We start from the raw sequence: 19,764 nt of genomic DNA, 5'->3' as shown, positions 1-19,764 counted from the left end.
GTCTGTGTGTGTGATTATTTTGTATAAGAACCTACTTGTTGAAGCAGCATGTTTTGGCTGGCCAGCAATAACTTTTACAAGAGAGGAAATGCCAGGCTGGTAATATGCTTGAATAGCAACTGGTTTGTGCTGAATTTAAAATGCTCAAAAAAGAGGTAGTCTTCAAAATTCTCTAATTCAAATATATTTTTTTGAATTCTCAGTATTCTGATCTCTCAGTATTTTCTTCTCTAAGAGAATGGAAATTCTTGAAGTCGGTCAGATATAATGAGAAATAGAAATGTTGACCACATAGATGATTATGGCTATTCAGTATGTTATCTGAAAACTTGATATACATTATATTTGTTCATTATCTTAGTGTGTATCTAATTCAATCTGAAGTGCATTTATGCAGGGAGAATCTTAGGGAATCAGTTTCCCTGAACTTACTATAAGAAAAAGAATCTGATTTTTCAAAACATGTTTTTCTGCTGATTTGATTTCCCCATTTGCAGAGTTTGTTGATAGAGTTATTGAATCTGATTATTTTCCTGTTTGTTCTGCTGATGAGGCAAAACTTAAGCCTGTTTACTTACCTGAATAGCAACTAGGACCTTGAGTCATCTAGTGTTTCTGCATCTGTGAACTTGACTCCAGCTTTTATGAAACATGGGTAGTTCCTGCAAGTTTGTTGAAATATTTTTTTAACGCTGATATTCCATTTATGTAGACTATGAGCTTCAAAACAATTTTCTTTCCATCTTATTGCAAGGTGTTATGTTTGTTCTCTTACTGATAGTAGGTATTTTTCTTATCTTTATAACAAATGAAAGTAAGAATTGCTACCAAAGTTGCCTTTCTTTTGCTTTTCCAATTTCTTGGTAGTGTGGAGAGAAGTGGTATAATTGCTGCTTTTGCGTAGTTGAGCAGGATAAAAAATTTAGAAATCTCTTTCTAAAATCGGTGCTTGTATATTAATTCAGGATTGACTTAAGAACTCCAAATGCTGGATTTCTTTAGGCAACATTAGTGTAAAGAGTACAGATACTTCATCAACATTTCTTTAGCCACATTATGGTTCTTAAGTTATTCTCATCATGAAACTTTGTACCTTTGGTGTCTTTACAATTAAAAAATCTCTAATATGAAATTATCTAGTTACATAGTAAGTAGGTACAGTAGGACTCTGAAGAATAGATGCTTAAATAGCAGTTTAGATATTTGAACTTGAATTTTTCCAATATCCAGATGGCCTCAGCTTCCTGTTGGTATTTATTTAATATTGGGTGGTCTCTTAGAAGTTTTAAGTAGTGGTAGTCTGTTTTAAATATGAGAATTATTTAAGCCAAATTTCAGGTTTTCTTCTGTGTGTATACAGACTTTTTAAATCTGTAAGCTTGGGGTGGCATTGGTTTTATGAAATGTTCAGTGACCACAAACATTAAAACGAGCATTATTATATGAACTCTAGTTATATTAAGAACCAAGGTAATTGAATTCATCTTAGCTGAAGAGAAGTCTGTAGTGATTCTTTCCACATGAAGTAACTACCTTACTTGCCTTCGTGCATGTAGAAAGTTCTGTTGAACTGCTTTCCTTCCAGTTGGTCATAGACTAAATGTTTTCCAGTCTAAGGAGTGAACCTATTAATGGGCTGCTGACCACTGGAGACAAAGGGGGGGAAAAAACCCAACAAAACCCAAGAGATTACTTTCAACCACTTGGAACTACTGGATTGTCTTTTTTTTTTTTTTATCTATTTAGTTATCACAAAAGCAGAATTCCACTCACTTTTTTGTGTCACACCTCGAGTTCTACAAACTCACTCTCTGGGGCATGTGACATGTTCTTGTTTTTTACCCGTTCCACTGTAATGCACTTGGCGGGTTTTTTTCGTTATTTGATTTCAGAGTGGTTCTGATATATACGGCAATTACATGTAGGATTTTTTTTTTCTTCACAGCTCTGTAGTGTTTTATGGATGTGGTGTTTGGTTTGTGTTCAGAAAATGCAAAGTCCTTTTTTTAATTTAAATTTAATGTTAAATTTAGGCTATATCAAACAGGTATATGGTGCTGATAAACATTGTAGTTACATGAGGATTTTAAAGTTCAAAATTTTATGTGGAATAACTGTAACCCATGGTGTTTGCTAATCTTGTAAAACCTGAGGCTATAAAATTAGTGAGTTCGTCTAGGAAAAAAAATCCAAACCCTCAAGTTTTCAACATTTTTTTTCCCCTATAAAACTTAAAATGGTGGTGTAAAGCACTGGCAGCCAAGTGTGATTGAAAACTGTATGTTCAGAAACAAATTTTCTGTGTATTGTATAAAGAGGTAGAAAGTAGGAGGGGATTTTACTGGAGCTCTGTTCTCAATCACTGCATCCTACAAGATGAGCTGTGTTGTTCCCAGAATGCATGAACAGTGTGCTTACTCTGGAAGGAGGGACGAGACCATGATACTTGCAGCTGTGGAGGGGGCTAGAGAGAGAATTGCATTTAGTCTCCCTGCCTCCATTTAAAAAATTGGGTATTTGTTGCAAGGATTAAATTTTTGAAGATTGACAAGTGTCAAAGTTTGTAGGCAAGTGTCAGATATCTTTAAAATTATGTGTGTGGAGGGCTGAATGAAAAGCTTTATAAATTTCTGTAAGCATGAAGGTTCTTACTGCTCTGGTGGCAGACTTCTAGCATATGGCTAGTGAAGCTGCTCTTGCAGACGTTAGCTTTAATGTACCAGTACAAAGCAAAGTTTTGTTGGTGTAGATAAACCAAAATAATATAGAGCATTTTGGTAACGTTTTCCTATTGTAGATGGTGCCTTAATGAACATTCCCCCTAAAAGCAGAATAAATGAAGTTAACCCAGTGTACGCTTGGTGGCATGCCAGGATTTTCATTTTGAGTAGTGTGTTGCAAATGGGTATGTATTTTTTCAGTTGTAATTGTGCCCATGTGGATGAGTGGGACAGGCTTGGGAAGCTGCTGGAGGGTAGATGGCTCTAACCAATTTGTATACTTTCATGTGAATATTGGGAAGAGTTTGAGTGCTATACAGCCTCATTGTGTATAAGTGGAATGTAGATGTGTACAGTCTGTTGAACCTATTTTCTAAGAATTTTCTTGGGATTTTTTTCTGTTTGTTCTTTCTGCTAGCCCTAATAACAGAATAGTAGTCTGTTCAAATTCCTTGTTTTAAATGAATCACTGGCATCTTGCACAAGTATAGGGAAAAACAGATTGACTGGTATTTAGTTCTGAAAGAACAAAAAGCTTTGTTTCTCCAGTTTTGATGATGAAACAAGACTTTAAGAAATAAATGCAACAAATTGCTTTACTCTTTCCTGAAAGACTTGGTCATAGAAAATCACGAATGGCAGCCATTTCAAAGCCACTTCTGAAGGTGATTGGTCCCTCTCCACCCCTTTTTTTTCTTTTTTCCCCTCATCTTACTCTTCCCTGCCCCGCCCCCCCCCCCCCCCCCCCCCCCCGAAACAACTAGTTTCACTGACAACCTGGTTTTACTTCATTTTGAAGACATGTGAAATTGGGAGTTGTTTTAAATTATGATAGGCCTTTGCCTGGATTTCATTAGACGCAGTAACAGACATGTTGAAAAGGTTGAAACAAGTGTTGAAAAGCATCAGGTGTTTGTGGATCTCTCTAAAGAAGATGATGATTTAGACCAGCATACATTAGAAGACATTAAAGATGATTTTCTTAGTAGCCAAAATATTTCTTTGAGATGAACATGGGAAATCATGTGTTTATACGTGAATGGACAGCAAAGTATAAGCAAATGTGATAAATTTTGCAAATTATGAAAAGCCATGTAAAATGGATGCTATGTATCTTCAGATGATTACATATAATACAACAGCTTTCTTCTTTGATTTTATTGTTCTTAATTAAATGTTCTTGCATGTATCGGAATGCAAACACCACCCCCAATATCCGATTTGCTTCTGAAATTAGTTCAGGTTCATTTTAAGATAGGCACTGCTATCTCTAGTCATAATGATGTTCATTGTGAGACTAAGTTGCAGGCTTTGTGATCTCACATTGCATTTTCTTCTTTCAGCTTGTTTAGCTTTCTCAAGTTTAATCCTAACTCTGAACTACTTGCTTTTCATCCAATAAGGATTCAGAGATCAGCACAACTTTCTAAAATACTTTGTGTAAATTACAATAATACATTCAGCCATAAGTTGGCCATAAAATGATCCTTATGGATATGCTTTGCAATTGGGAAATACTGCATTGAAGTGTGAGTAGCCTCGATGTCCTGTGAAAAATACGTGTGCTTTTCTGAACAGTAAGTGTAGGTTTTCTGTAATCAAACTTATATTTAATTTGGCAAAAAGTAGTTTTTAGTAGATAGGATGAGGTTGTTTTTATTTTGAACAGTATGTTTTTTGTAGTTCTGTTCTACTATAATACTGAGATATTAATGTATTTTAAGTAATGTAATTTCTCTGCTTTCATTTTAGGAGAATGACATCTTCCTGGGCTGGGAAAAGGGAGCTTACAAGAAATGGGGAAAGAGTAAGAAAAAGTGCTCTGATCTAACGCTAGAGGAAATGAAAAAACAGGCTGCTGTCCAGTGTCTTCGCTCTGCTTCTGATGAAGTAAGTTTGGACTATTTAATAATTCTTAAAACTTTATGCCCCTTTTTGTGTTGGACATTATTTAGCTTGTGATGCTTATCTTTTAATTTGTGGCTTCTTAAAATGCGAATTTGCCAAGAGTTCACTGACAGTCCTTTATTTTTCTTTAGGAAATTATGAAATCTGTGTATGGCAGCAGGATTTCACAAAAGATTCTGTACTATGTAGTGTCATGCTTTCCTTTCTGTAAGCTCTCACCTGTTCTTGGCAGGGACAGTTGCAATGCACTGGTTTGTGTTGAAATTACCACAAAGCTTTGCATAAAGAATTTCTTAAAGTTCTAAATTTACTTTGTGGTGTGTGTGAGCAGCAAGGAATGGAATATTTGGACAAAAAGCCATCTTGCTTTGTGCATGCTGTATGTGTAATTCAGAATCGCTAAATAAAATGCAACGTACAGTAGCAAATGTTCACTTTCCGTATTACATCGTTGAATGGAAGTAGAGTTGAATTGCACTGACTAGGGAAAACGAGGAGAGGTAAAGGCAGCAGGTTGGAGGAAGAAGCTACCAGAGGCAGCAGATACCATGTAGCTCAATGGAAACGTGGAGAAAGTGAGAGACTGTTAAAGCAAATATTTGAAAAGAAAAAAATAATCTGTACCACAGGTCAACGAAACCTCTCCAGGGGGATTTTTCAGATAGCAGAAATGAGAAGGTCTGTCTTTCATTTTACAGAAGTACAAATGCTCTGATCTGTCACTACTGTAAGAAGAAACTATATCCAACCTGTGTAGCCTCGTTGCGTAATTGCTCCATACAGCCTTCTAGTCACAGTTTGTGCTTGTGCAAGCATTTGTGTGGTTGTGTGGAAAACTGTATTGGGAAAGTGAATCAGTTTCCTGAGATTAACCTGGTTGAGGTGAAGGAAATGTTAACCCAGAGAGGTTTCCTGGTCAGATTTGTAGCACAGACACTTGTGCCAGCAAGAGTGAGGAAAGTATGTGGCCAAGAATAGTGAAGGAAGTGGAGCTGATTTGTGTGGTTATTCCCACCACCACCACCTTCAGCAGCATTGCCATTATATACTGGCCTAATCTTTGTGAAGCTGCGTCAGCATTTGTTCAGTTACTAAAGTGCTAATTGACTAATTGGGAGATTTCTGAACTCCCATTTTCTCATTATTTACTATCCTAACAAAGCAATCCAAAATAGAACTTGTTTGGTAATTTGTTCTGCTCTTATAGTTACAGAATATTGAGGTCAGCACTCAGACTACCATAAAAGTTATTTTAGATATGAAGCAAATATGAAGAAATAACTAAAAGGAGTAATGTGTTTCTTGAGTATATGGCTATCTGTGTACTCATTTTATGAACAACAAAAAGTAGTAGTCTCATATGTAGACCACAAGAATACTGACGATTGGGAATTTACTCTCTTGATGCATCTTCACATAGCTGAAAATCAATGAGCATCACTTAGAGCTAAGTTTATATTATTACATTATGTTACATATAGAAAGGTAGTTGAAAAGAAGGAGGAATGCGGTAAATTTATTAATAATCCCTGGTTTGCCTCCACTTGAAATTTTGTATAACCTAAAACAAGAAGGGAAGAAACCCTTCAACTAGAATTTTGAAAGATAAAAAGATGTGTGATCTGAAATGTTGAATAAGTAAATTCCTCCTTTGATTCCTGCCACCTTGTCAGATTTTTATTGTTCAGCAGTAATCTATAATCTACAACCTGTAGACTTGTGTTATTTCAGGGCTATTTTGACTTCTGTTGCATGCTCAGACAATTAAGGTTGCATATTTATTATCTTTAATGAAATTGTAGGTCATAATTTTTTATTTTGCAACACAGGGTGGAACCTTTGAATGAAAAGATACTTAAAGCTGTTATGTATGTAGTTTAACATGTGTATTGCATAAGAGGGAAATACAGATTGATACTCATTGATTTTTTACCCTGGAGTTGAGGAGAATGGTGATCCTGCTTTGATGATAGTGATATTTTAAAGTAACTTAGGAGTTATCTTTTCTTTCTGCTTTTCAAACACATTTTGTATGTTGCCTGGTTTCTGTACTTATGTTTGTGTGCCAATCTGACAGGAATAATCAGTAATTTTTGGACTGTGAAACATAATGTTAAAACACTGTTTCTGCTGAGGCATTCAAGCTGCTCCATGGAATGTTCATTATTTCATCTCTAGAAAAAAGATTAAAATATTCTGTTACTGTAGTCAGAGTTGATGGTTAGTGGTGTGTGAGTGAGGACTGGTTATAAAAACTGTTGAGATACAAGTAAATACTTTCTTTTCCAATGCTGCTTGAATTTTTAAATATTGTTTTCTGAATCATTTGAAAATGTTTATATTAGGGATTTTCAAAATATTTTCTTTTGGTCAATAAGTAGATGTTTTCATTAGGCTCTTCAACTAGCAGCTTTATTCTTAACAGTTTTTCCTTCTTGCAAGGGGTCTGGCAGTAATTCACATGGGCAGTTCTGGAGCTTGCTTATAGTTTTGCTGTCCTTCTGTGATGTAGATGGATACAGAAATACCATTATCCTCACATGGATATGGAGCTATTGCTCCTCCAGCCTAACCTCCTCTTTCAGCCTTAGCACTGGAGCAAAGCAAGCAAGGCTGAGGGAGCTTGGGAGTAATCAAAAGAAGTCTTAGTATATTTAAACTTAAATACAATTTTATTTGAATATACTTAAGTGAAATGGTTAGAATGTTTACCCTATGTGTGTCTGTAGAGAGAGTATATATACACACGTATGTGTACAGAGACACACAATTAAAAAAAACCCAAACAGGAAGACAATTAAATGAAGACATCAGGACTCTGCAGCCTGATCTATTTTAGGAGGAAGAAAATGTGCAGAGGATGAAAAGGTATTGAGGGCTAATAATAACTTTTCTAACTCTCACAGGAAGTGACAAAGATCCAGGTACTATAATTCTGATGTTTATGTTTAATTAAACCGGTAATACGTTGAGAAATTGCAGACAGTCTGCCTACTGCCCCCTACCAGTAATCAAAGGTCTGAAACAGGGTGATCACTTCAAAAAGATGCTTGATGGGGAGAGGAAGTCCTAAAACAGATTAGATGAAAATTTGCTTGATAACAGTAAAAATTATTTAATAGTTGAAATAAATATTTGGAAACCTTGTATCTTGTGGATTTTTATTTGCATAGTATTCATTTTTAGGGGGTACTTTATTTGGTAGCTTAGTTTTGTTTGAGTTCAGGTTTTTTGTCTCATTAAAAAAAATAATGCAAGACTCTAGTTGTAATTTTATGGTGCAGAAAACAAATATTTGTCTTCAAAAAGTCTACAGTTAGGGAATGTTGTAGAAATAAGCACCAAAGTTATGGAGGATGATAAGTCAGAGAAGCTGCAGTCTTTTGACCGCTCTGTCACTATGGCTTGCAGTGGCAAAGTATGTTGTGAATTAAGTGCTTTTGTGAGAGGAGGCCTGATTTTGACAGCATATGGTATATGTAAGAATGCAAATTGTTAATGTATGTTCATTCTGAGGACAGTATTTTTTATGTGACAAGCATTTCGGTGTCTCAAAGTATCTATATTTGTATATATCTTTGGCTGCAGATGCTCTTGATGCAGTCAAAAGTAGAGAAAATACAAGTACATTGCAACTTGCCAGAAAATGAAGTCAGAACGATAGTGAGAACTTTTAAGACAAGTGCTGTAATGTAGCAATCAATTGCTATTCTTACTGCAAATTCTGAAGTTTTTTTCCAAACCACTTGAATAGAGCATAAATAACAGTTCAAAGACATGCTGAAAAATCACTGAAATCTTAAAAAGCTTGTTAATATTGACCTTGAGTAGAGATTTTATCTTAATTTTTATCCTGCTGAATTGTAGAAGAAATTTTAAAATGTTTGCTTGCAATTAACTAGCAAAGTAGGGGTATCTGTTCTAATGAAAAGTTGGGTAAAAAATAAAACCTCAACAACTGTTTAGGAAAATAAGAAATTTTATCCTGAAATTACTGCCTCAAATTTTAAGTAAAACCAACTGTTTCTGTTTCTGTCATCATTAAATGACTTTTTTTTGGTTAGTAGTTGTTTTAATTCCCATCTGGTACCCTTAAAACTGAGGTCAGTTTGTTCATAGTTTCTGAGATGTGGGGTTTGGTGGTTTTTTTTTGTTTTATTTGTTCTGGGTTTGGCTGGGGTGGCGTAATTTTCTTTTTAGTAGCTGGTGCAGTGCTGCCTTTTGGGTTTGGTGCAAGAACAATGTTGATTGTTCTTCTGTTGGTTTCTTCTTGTTGATTGCTGATGTCTTAGTTGTTGCTAGATAATGTTTATAGAAAGTCAAGGGCTTTTCAGTTTCTCAGGCCTTGCCTAGCAAGAAGGCTGAAGGGGCACAAGAAATTGGGAGGGGACACAGCCATGACAGCTAACCCAAACTGGCCAAAGGGGTGTTCCATACCACAGAACATCATACTTAGTGTATAAACTGGGGAGAGCTGGCTGAGGCCTGTCAATCAGTGCTTAGTCAGTGGTGAGCAGTTGTGTTGTGCATCACTTGGTTTTTTTCCCCTTCCTTTTGGTTTTATTCCTTTCTCCTTTTCCTTCCTTTTCATTGTATTAGTAATTGTTGTTGTTGTTACTGTTTTGGTTTTTTCCTCCTATTTTATTTTAATTATTAAATTGTTCTTATCTCAACCCTCGAGTTTTACATCCCTTTCTGATTCTCCTCCCCATCCCTCTTTGGAGGGGGCAGGGGTGAACAAGCAGCTGTGTGGTACTTAGTTTCTGGCAGCGGTTAAACCACAACATTGGTTTTGGTTTTATTTTTTAAGCCTACTAATTCTGACAGTCTAGACATTATTTTGGATTTGAATAATGCCACTTGTCAGTAGCAAGACAGAAAACAGCATCTTTGAGACTCAGAAGTTTAGTAAAAAAGTAAGAGTTTAGAAACTCACCTGTGTTGTATTTTTATAAGGAGAATACTGTCAGAGCAAAAATGGAATTAGAGGTTAGCTGTTGAGACTGATACATGTAAGACTTCTCAGTAGATATATTTCCCAGTAACAATATTGAAATTACTCATGCTGCCTTTCCATTGGTCATAGATCCAAGCTTGATTACCTTTCAGCTGACTAGTTTTTTTGCTAAAAGTCGCACTGCTCAATAATAGCAGGTTTTCAGCTGTGTAATTGCAGTTCCTGTATAATAGAGTTCATTCAGTGAACACCTGCAGTATTACATGTGAAATTTCACCCGAAGATGGTGCTAGAGTTGCAGTTAGAGCAATCAGTGTATCTGTTCTGCTGAACAGTATGAGGGCATCTTAAGAATGAGCAAAGTGGACTACTTCATATGTATCATACTTCCTGCACTGATGAAAGCAGATCTCCCAGATTCATTCTTTCTGTGTCTATAGGTGGCCACTTCACCTCCGCTGTGCCACAGCACATACTGAGACATCAGTAGTGTCTAATGCTTCTGATCTCTCAAGGGGTGTATGTCCTAAATTCAAGGGGTTCAGGCAGTGTGGTCCTTTTCTGAACTAACCAGGCTCTCAGACTCTGCTGATGGCCACTAGAAACAGTATATGGTATCTTAAAGTAAGAATCAGCCATGGTTAATAAAATTACATAACAGATTTTGAAAGTGTACTGCTGTCATACATTTGACAAAAGCAAACAGTGCCTTCCAGCCTGCTGTTCTGAGAAGTTGCTGCTTGGGAGTAACACAGAAACATAACCGGTGAAACTTTGTAATGGTAATTTCTTCCCAATGTAGTCAGGTGTGGGCATGCTGTTACTTGGAGCGTTGGCTTTGCTTACCTGGAATTACGAGGGAGGAATATGACCCTTCTCGTGTCTGTGTATATGGACTGTATGGGAACACTTAGAGGAACAAGTGTGGCTCTAGCGAACAGTGTCGTGAAACATTTGAAATGGTCATCTCAAACATATCTTGCTTTTAGCACAGATTTGAGATGTGTCAAAAATAAGATTAAGTTGAAAATTTCTTAGCATTTGTCAGCTTTCTTAGATTTTAAGTGCAGAACTGTCAGACTTTCCATGCAATTACTATAGTTCTGAACATAAGCTCCTGACCAGGCCATACGAATTGAATTGGTTATGATTCCATGTCTGAGCATGTTTTTGTTGATGGGTTACTCTGGCCAACTGTTGTAACTGTGTGCCAGTTAGACCAAGGCACTATTGCATAATATCTTGCACTTTGCAATAGCGATGCGCAAGTATTGAGGCAAAAGGACTTGTGGAGCCTGTAGTGCAGGGACTATGTTTCTTTTCTTTTTACGTAGGGTGCCGGATTAAGTAAATTATTTAAAATTGGTTTCAATCACTGATTTATTTCCGCCGTTCCCTGCTTCTCTGATGTAAACTTCTCTGATGTAAACCAATATTAATTGGGTAATACACACTGACCACTACGCTGGGGTAACAGGCAATCAGGTAGTAAACATTACATGGTTTGTTAAGTGATTTAACTTATGCATCTTCATGTAACTAGAAGTGACATGAACAAAAGCTGGGTAAAAAAAGTGCCCAATATGCTTTTGACTTTAAGTGAAAAATGTTAGTCAAAAAGCCCAGTGAGGAGTATAACAATGTGCTAGGATGATGTCAATGCTGAGATAAATATGTTACTATAAAGATGAAGGAAAGCACAAGAATGAAGCAAGTGGTGTAGAAGCCATCTTAACAAATCAGAAGGATGAAATGCTGAAGTTGCTGTTGAAAAGTTTGGGTTTATTAAAGCAAAAAAATGAAGTTAAGGTTCCAAAACAACCATAATGCTTCTTGAAGCATATATCCTGACTAGCTCAGTAAGAAGCATTTCTGTGTGTCTGAGGATGATTGTTCAGAATATTTTTTCCAGGAAATGCCAAAACTTTACAAAACCAGTGAAGTTTTATTATCTTTCTTCTGGGCTGTATTGTTGGCTTTCTGGAAAAGGATATACTAGCTGTTTAAAGAACGCACAACATAACTCTTGAAAAAATTTAAAATCTTTTCCTAAATTAGGAAACATTTTGGACAAGATGCATGTTTTGAAAAATAAAATCAAGCTAGGACTGATGACATGCAGCTTCTTTTGTGAGAAGGCACCATAGGGTTCTTCTATTTCCAACCAGTCATTGTTTTTCTATGATAACTTGTTTGGTATTGGTTTAAGAGGATTTGTATTGGCTCTGTATTATCAAATCCATTGGCTTCAGAAGTTTTCCATCTTTCTCCATTCATATACTAAATAAGCTATACAGTATTGAATTTGGCAAAGTATATTAGCCTGTGTTTTATAACTTCAGTTACCATGTAGAAAATTGAAGTGAATTTGTCTTGCCAAAGTAACAATCACAGAATAAAATGGTTACGATAATTCCTTTTCACAAAGACTTTGGCATTTGAATAGATAGTCCTAATACCACTTATCTAATTTGTCAGGTTACTGAAGCTGCTACCGTGAGTATAATAGTAACTTTAATAGAAATTGACAAAAGTTTAATTACTCCAATTTTTGTATGAGTGTTCTTGATGTAGAAAAAGTATATATCAAACTGGAGGAGCTTTGTGGGAGCTTAGTCTACACAGAAGTTGCTTCATAATGGTTTTTTGGGCATTTGTTTCTCAGGTTACATCAAGCCAGCAAAAGTAAATTAATGCTTATCTTGTATTTCTTGTATTCAAGTATCTCCCATGGTATAGGTTGCTTTGTTTTGGAGGCTGAAAGTAGGTGTTCGGTATGATTGACTTATTTTACCTTGCATGTGCTCCTATATGATAATGGGAGCAAAAATGGAGCAAGGCAGTTCTCTTTCCAGCAGCTTACCTTATAAGTCTGGAAAGAAAAGTTTTAATAACTTTCATAAGAAATTTTGCATATGCATGTCTTGAAGGGAGAAGGTGGCACAATCTTTCAGATACACAAGCATGGCCGTGAAAATGCTGAAGTCATTGGTTACACAGCTCTCCTGAATAATGCATTGTGTTTAGTCACAGAACGATGTTATTAGATTATAATTTTTCTTAATGTAGAACAATAATTTTCACCAAAAATTTGAATTGGGGTCCATTATGAATTCTTACCATATGTACAAGTAAACTTGACTTAATATGGCAGAGTACCTATTGAGAAATTTCAAGTGTCCTTTCTGCATTTCACTTGATGCAGAAAATAACTTTTGCATAATTGGTGGGAACACACTTTAAAAGTTTCTCCCATTTCATTGATAATACAGATAAGACCATTTCAACATCTGCAAGCTGAAGTACTGTGATTAAGTGAAATCTGACAGCAGCACTGCTTACAAGGATAGTAAGTCTTTTCTGGCTTTGAAGTCAGCATGTTTGTTTATAAGCGATGAATAATAATCAAGAAGAATAGTTTCTAGAGTGGAATTATCCCCTCTTGGAGGGGTAACTTTTATCTCAATGTAGCCCTCTATGGCAGGGGAGCTACGAGAATTAAATTTAAATAACAGAAGTCAGATTAGCTGCTCTAGTAACCTACATGTAGGGATAGCATGTTCATTTTAAGTTAAGTTGAGCTGGTAGTTGCCCTTTTTTATCTAGAGTTAGTTAACAACATGTGCTATTATCTGTCTCTCTTAGAATGTGTGGTGGTGTCGAGTGGTGAATTACAGCTCTGAAATCTGAGCCTGATCCTAGATACGTGATTTATCTTTTCTAATGTTGCTTTAATACAGAAGATGGGACTCTAAGAGTTGCAAGAAAGTATTTTTATCTACTTGTTAGAGAGCTGTTGCTCTCTTATTGCTTGGATTTTTGTGATATTAAGTCAGTTTTCATGGAAAATAGATATTCTAAGATCACGTATCTATTAAAGATTATTTGGATCATGAGCCCCAAAAGAGAAGTTAATAAGTAGAATATGTTTTCCTGACTGGGCCAATGTCTTTGTTACACATCATTATGGAGTCAAGTGAAAAGATAATGATTTAATTGTGTTCTCACTACTGAAGGGTCAAAAAGGCATTGAACAAATGCATACTCTTAAATGTTTCTTCGTGTCGTCCACCTTACTATACTGGAGGAAAAATGCCGTAAAATCTCATAATGCAAACTGGAATGTTGTTCTGTTCCTTTGAGCTCTACCTGGATTGAACACCCAAGAGAGGCTGCTTTTTTGGTGGATTTATTTATTTGTTTATTTACATAGTGATGATCTTGGGGTTAGGCAGTTAGGGTTTTTTGGTCCCTTTTTAGTCTGTCTCTTGAGCACCTTGTTTGAGAGTTATTGTAATCAGGTGAATTACACTCTTTCGGAATGCTAGAAAATGAAAACCTAGACTTTTATCTAGGTCTCATCATCCTACAAAGTACAGAAATAGATGTGTTGTTGCAATGAATCACATTTTGTGCCTTACTCAGTTCATGTGGCTTCACAGCTGATTCATATAGAACAGCTAGCTAATCCTGCTCTTGGTGCCAGGCTACATACAAAGAAAACAGTCCTGGTACACTACAGTCAGAGTACCATATCTGGAGAGTCCTATGACCTTTAAAAGAATGATTTGAAACTATGGATGTATTGATTTACTTTGATTTCTAGATTGTTTGAACATGTATTGAAAGGAGCGTCTGTATTCTGCACTAGCTGATGTGCTTGAGCAGGAGTTTGGACCAGACAATCTCCAGAGGTCCTTTGCAACCTAAACAATTCTGTATGTCTGGGAAGGTGACAAACGAGGATTTGCTTTAGAAGTGTAAGCTAGAAAGCTCTCAAAAACCTGAAAGCAAATGAATGATGATTTTAATGGTTGAAGTAAAGCAAATTGTAATACTTCTGTGTTTTCAAAAAGCTTACAGAGGAACAAGGAACTTTCCTCGTACCTTACAGGCTTGAAGTTACAGGCCATATTTAGTGAGTATTTATACCACACAGGTCAAAGCTTCTGGAGGAAGCTATTATGTTAGGCTAGAAGAAAAAAAAAAAAAAAGGAAAAAAATAAAATAAAAAAAGAAACCCTCAAAAACCCAACTGCAAAACAAAACTCAAAGAAACAACCCTTCCTTTTGAGTTGTATAATCTGATGGAATTTTTCAGTTTCTGTGTATATATTCATGGTATGTCAGGTATGGAAAGCTCATTCTAAATACTGGCTATCAGAACTTTTGTTTTCTCCCCCCTCACCCACACCCCCCCCCCCCCCCCCCCCCCGTATTTTTGACTGTTGCATATGTGCAGATCTGCAGAATGAAATGGCATTTTTTTGGGTAGAAGTGTAAAAGCCATAACTGGACATCATTACTAGGTGACAGGAAGGGGTGAAAGCTCTGCAAAATGAAAAATTTTGCTGACCGATTTTGTCTTCAGTTCCATAGAATAACTGTGTGAAATAGTGGTGCATGAACATTTGTGATCAAATTCAGGAAAAACTTGTTATATATCTCCCAGATGGTGGCTGGCTGCACATTGCTTGTTTGCAACATTGCGAAGTAACCCACTAGCAGAGATGAATGTCAACAAGAATTAAAGTGATGTGTCAAGAATCTGAGAGAAGCTAATGTTTCACAGCTTCATACTAAATACTCTCAGAACACAGAAGCCAATGCCCACTGTTAATTTAAGCAACAGGTTTTAGTGGGTATGAATTTGGTGTACATAATACTGTTTTGTTTCCATGGTTCACAATTGAACTGATTATTTTAAATTTATAAAAATATTTCAGAAGCAACTGAATTTATAGATTTAATAGCTTCTGGGAACATTTTCTGCAGCTATACAGGGGGGTGAATATATGTACAAAAGCAGTTGAGTTGCTTTAAGCTAGTGAGTTATCACTTGTCATCTCTAACTGTTCTACTTCCAGAGTAGAGTATATTTAAAATACCTTTGATTTAAGATTTGACATTACATATATGTGTGTGTGTGTTAAGAAACAAATCAAAAAGAACCCCCAAAGCCAACATTTTTACATATGTATATGTGTGTGTGTGTGTGAGCTTTGCTGTTTTTTTGAATTTCTCTCATTCCTCTGTATAATGTACTTACAGAACCACACCAGTTTGGCTCTTAATAGATCAATGTTGATCAGTAAGGAAGACACTGGCTCTTAGAGTCCTGTAACTCCAGCAGTCAGATTGACTGTTGTTGTTCATGCTGGGTGAGTTCACAAGCTTAATTTATCTGTTAGCATGGTCACTCCTATGCCAGTAACATAACACCTATCCTTTATGTAATCCTTCCCTTGCTTCAGCAAGCTGATGAAAAGCCAGAAAGAAAACTCCTGATGGAACTAGATGTAAGTTAAATCAGGGGAAGGAAATAAAAATATTGGGAACAGTATAATAGAATAAAGTGTGTTTAGTGTGGAGGAAGTTTAGTTATGCAAAATGAAAAGTACAAATTAAAAAACTTATGTGCTACCCTTTGTAGTTTGAATGAGAGAAAAGGGTTAGTAGAAATCTGGGTCAGTAGTTTAAATACTCTTATAGATAATCATGAGGTTTAAACCTTTCATGTTGGAATTACAAAAGCAATCATAATTAGACACTAAGACTTCCATGCTGAAAAGTGTTTTTAAGGTACTCCAGTAATGGCACTATTTGGGGACTGTCTTTAAATTTGAACATAAGCAAAGCACTTCAGGTAGATCACTTAACTTAACTGATTGTGTCCTATTGAACCAAGCCAGTGGCTGGAATACTTCACTTTTTGGCAGTGAGGTTGCCGCAACTACAGCGCATTAACTTAAACAATGAAAAATTGTAACTAAATCTTGTATTCAGAGAACACCACTGTCACACTGTCATATACCAAATAATTGCAGAGGGACTTGTTACATTGTCTGCAGCTTGTTATATACTGCAGTAAAGAGGTGAGCAAGTGGTATTTAGAGGCTTGGCATTCTGTCCAGTGGCTTCCCCCCCTGCCTCCCCCCCCCCCCCCCAGTCTTTTTTTTTTTTTTTTTTTTTTTCCTAAGCTAGCACTAGCTACCTCTGTGCTATGCAGGACAGCACGCAGTGTGTCAGCTGACTCAAGTATTAGTTTCATGGTACAAGAGGAAATGAAGCATTTGATTCCGAAAGTTTTCACTTCTTCGGTGTAATGGTGAGCATATTGTTGCTGGTTTTGGTTTTTTTTTTTTACATGATATTGTAATTGAGTTAAGGAAGTGAATCTGTGTTCCTTAGATTTTGATTATTTGCTACAGGTGTCTGTTCAATTAGACGGTTTGGAGAGCTAAGCGAAGACAAGGCCAGCTCCTCCTCTGTTGCCCTTTTGGGGGGAGGAGGGGGGAGTCAGGAGTGGTATAGGTATAAAGTGACAATTATTACAACTACATAGGTTTGTCCTTATTACTGTGCTGCTTGGTTCTTTCTAAGCGATTTAATTTATGTTGGTAGATTTACTGATACAGAAGATGCCTTCTAAAGTTTTATATTGCTAAGTCATCCTCAGTTAAGTATGTGGCATAAAGGTTTATATTTAGCACTTCAGTGCAGCAATGCAGTTAGGAATAGAAAATTGCTTTCTCACTTGACTGCAAATAATTAAAACTTAGAAGTCAGCATATAAGTAATTTCTTCAGTATGATTTTTCAAGTGTGTGTTTATGACAGAATTAAACAAGCTAGTTTAACTGTATAAATTAGTATTACCTTATTAATTTTGTTTTCTTGTACTTTAGCAATGTATATTCATATTTCTCAGCCATTTCTAGCCAGTAATCAGGAAAGAGGAGAAACTCTTAGATCCTCGAAATATGAAATCTGTATACCACCATGGTGACACAGCAAATCAAACTTTTTTATGCCTTTCTATAACTTGATATTTGATCTGCAGTACCTTTGGAGAGAATGCATATTCTATGACTATATGCACACAAGATCATGTCAAATTCAGAAGGTGAGATCATTTTTTAGGATGTTTGTATATGTGTCAGAATCTCCAAGTGTGATGGGGACAAGAAGCTGGAGCTGTTATTGAGGGAACTGTGCATAGGATACAAGAAGCTGCACAGTGCTTCCTCAGTACCATTCCCAGCTGTATGGTGACGTGCAGAGGATTTCTTGTGTCCTCCTCATTTGCTTCAGATTGCTGCGTTTAGCTGTGATTCCAGCCTTCTCGTCACAGTTAGGGAAAGTGAAAAGTGTAATCTCCAAACATGATTCCTGGGTATCAAAATACTAAGAACACTAATATCTACACAGTACCCACCTCACCTCGTTTTCCTTCCAACAGGAATGGTCATTTCAGGCTGTAGGTTGGTATTTAGTATTTCTCTGACTGGCATTCAACTTTTATCCCATTAGAATAGCACAAGGTTTTCTCTTATGGGACACTGGTAGTATATTGTACTGTTTTTTGTATGTGTTTATTCTTCAGTATTTTGCTGTTCTGGTGCTGTTGCTTTATCTAGAACTGCTTGCAAGTCTAGGCAGATATTAAAAAAAAAAAAAAAAGCAGACGCATGTGAGAATAACACTGAAATGGGATTTAAAAGAAAGTGTGTTTGGAAGGTTTATGTGGAGAGAAGTAAACGAGGAAAATAGAGGCTTACAGGAAAGATGTTTATTTTTTCCCTCTGCTCTCCTGAGCAAACAACACTGTTTAAAAAGAACAAAGCCTGGGCACTGTAAACTGGCAAAACTATGGGATAAATTTTGCATAAAGATACTGTGGAAGCATTTCCTCTCCCTCTCTGCCACCTATAGTACATGTCTTCATGCTGTTATCCTTTTCACCTTCACTCCTGCTTTTCTGTATCTTTTTAACAGTCCCTTACTCACAAGCATAAATTGTGCAACCAGAAGGGTCAGGCTTAGCTTTTTAAAATACATCTTAGTGATCAGTTGATTCTTGAACTTTTATCCTGAGACTCCTGGCTAAATCCCAAGTGATACAGGGCAGTAAATGGGACTGCAGACTTTGCAAAACCTTGGATATATAATAATGCAACAATGTGACTTGTAGTTTGAAACCTCTGTATGAATGTATCCACATGTTTTGTGGAATCATTTTGACTTCAAATTAGTGTTTTTCTCGGGATGGATTTATACCTAGCAGTGGGGGGGTTTGTTGCTTTTTAATGTGTAGTTACCATACAAAAAGAAAAAGACATGTCTGCTAAGATTTATTTACTGTATTGATGTCTTTTGATAAAATGAATGTTATTTTTAGTAAGTTATGTTTTTTCTTCCCCCCTCCCCGCCCCCTCTCTGATTTTGTTGTTGTGCAGAGCTCTGGGATTGAAACGTTAGTGGAGGAGCTTTGCTCCAGACTGAAAGACCTTCAGAGTAAGCAAGGTGAGGAATGAATCTTTAAACCTCTGAGGCCATATATTGTATTTATCAACTGTATAATATTCTGAGACGGGGGGGTGGGGGAGCAGGCTGTTAATTCAGTAGCTTTTAATACAGGCCATGCAATTTTAAAATACATTTGAATAATTTCATTCAAATAGTTTAAGCAATTCTGTATTAGTATGCTCTGTTTGCCTAAGAAATAGCAATTCACAAATGGAGTTTTCCTTATGAAAAGCCATAACTGTTCATATCCAGCTGTGCTAGCTTTTTTTAGTAAATATTCTATATTCAGCATCCCCCCCCCCCCCAAAAAAAAAAAAAAAAAAGAAATCAAAATAAAGTAGGCTTGATTCTTCTCCTTTTGTGTATTGATAACTTGCAAAGAGTACATTGGCCTCAAAAGTAGTTACATACTAGCTATTGCTGTGAAAAGCATCTGAGTAGCCCATCACAGAGAGGTGTGCTTAAAATTTCCAAGTTTTAGAGGAATGATAACGGGGGACTTTATGTAGTCAAGTTTAGGGCAAGGAGATTGTGGTGTCTCAAGTGAAAGCTTATCACACAGAAAAGTTTGTTTAGGTGCATAGCAGCAGCCTTTGACATTTATAGTAAAATTAATATGGGTATTGTGTAGTGTAAATAGCAATAAATAAGGGATAAATATTTAAGTGCTTAAAGCCATTATTTTAGCTGTTTCCATTCCCTTTTTATGTTTTTAAACCGTAATTACTAGTCAGCTCTTATTATTTCATAGTGCTGTGCTGTGACACTTTCTTACTGAGCCAAGGTCATGTTGACCATTTATTTGGAGAAAAAAGTAAAATTAGTGTGTATCTCACAGCATTTACTTGGTATTTTACAGATTTTGGTATAA

General features: G+C 36.2%; 1 protein-coding gene across 1 annotated transcript in view; it reads left to right on the top strand.

Annotated features, from left to right (window-relative positions):
* The window catches only part of KIAA0232 (KIAA0232 ortholog), a 71,692-nt gene that overhangs the window by 30,665 nt on the left and 21,263 nt on the right, over positions 1-19,764 (top strand). The window contains exons 3-4 of the mRNA XM_055714201.1: positions 4,473-4,610; positions 18,824-18,890. Of these exons, the coding sequence (XP_055570176.1) occupies positions 4,563-4,610; positions 18,824-18,890 (115 nt within the window). The 5' untranslated portion in view covers positions 4,473-4,562. The remainder of the gene's footprint in view (positions 1-4,472; positions 4,611-18,823; positions 18,891-19,764) is intronic.

Source organism: Falco cherrug, chromosome 1 (genome assembly GCF_023634085.1).
Source record: "Falco cherrug isolate bFalChe1 chromosome 1, bFalChe1.pri, whole genome shotgun sequence".
Taxonomy (NCBI): domain Eukaryota; kingdom Metazoa; phylum Chordata; class Aves; order Falconiformes; family Falconidae; genus Falco; species Falco cherrug.
This window is presented reverse-complemented; position numbering and strand designations above follow the sequence as displayed.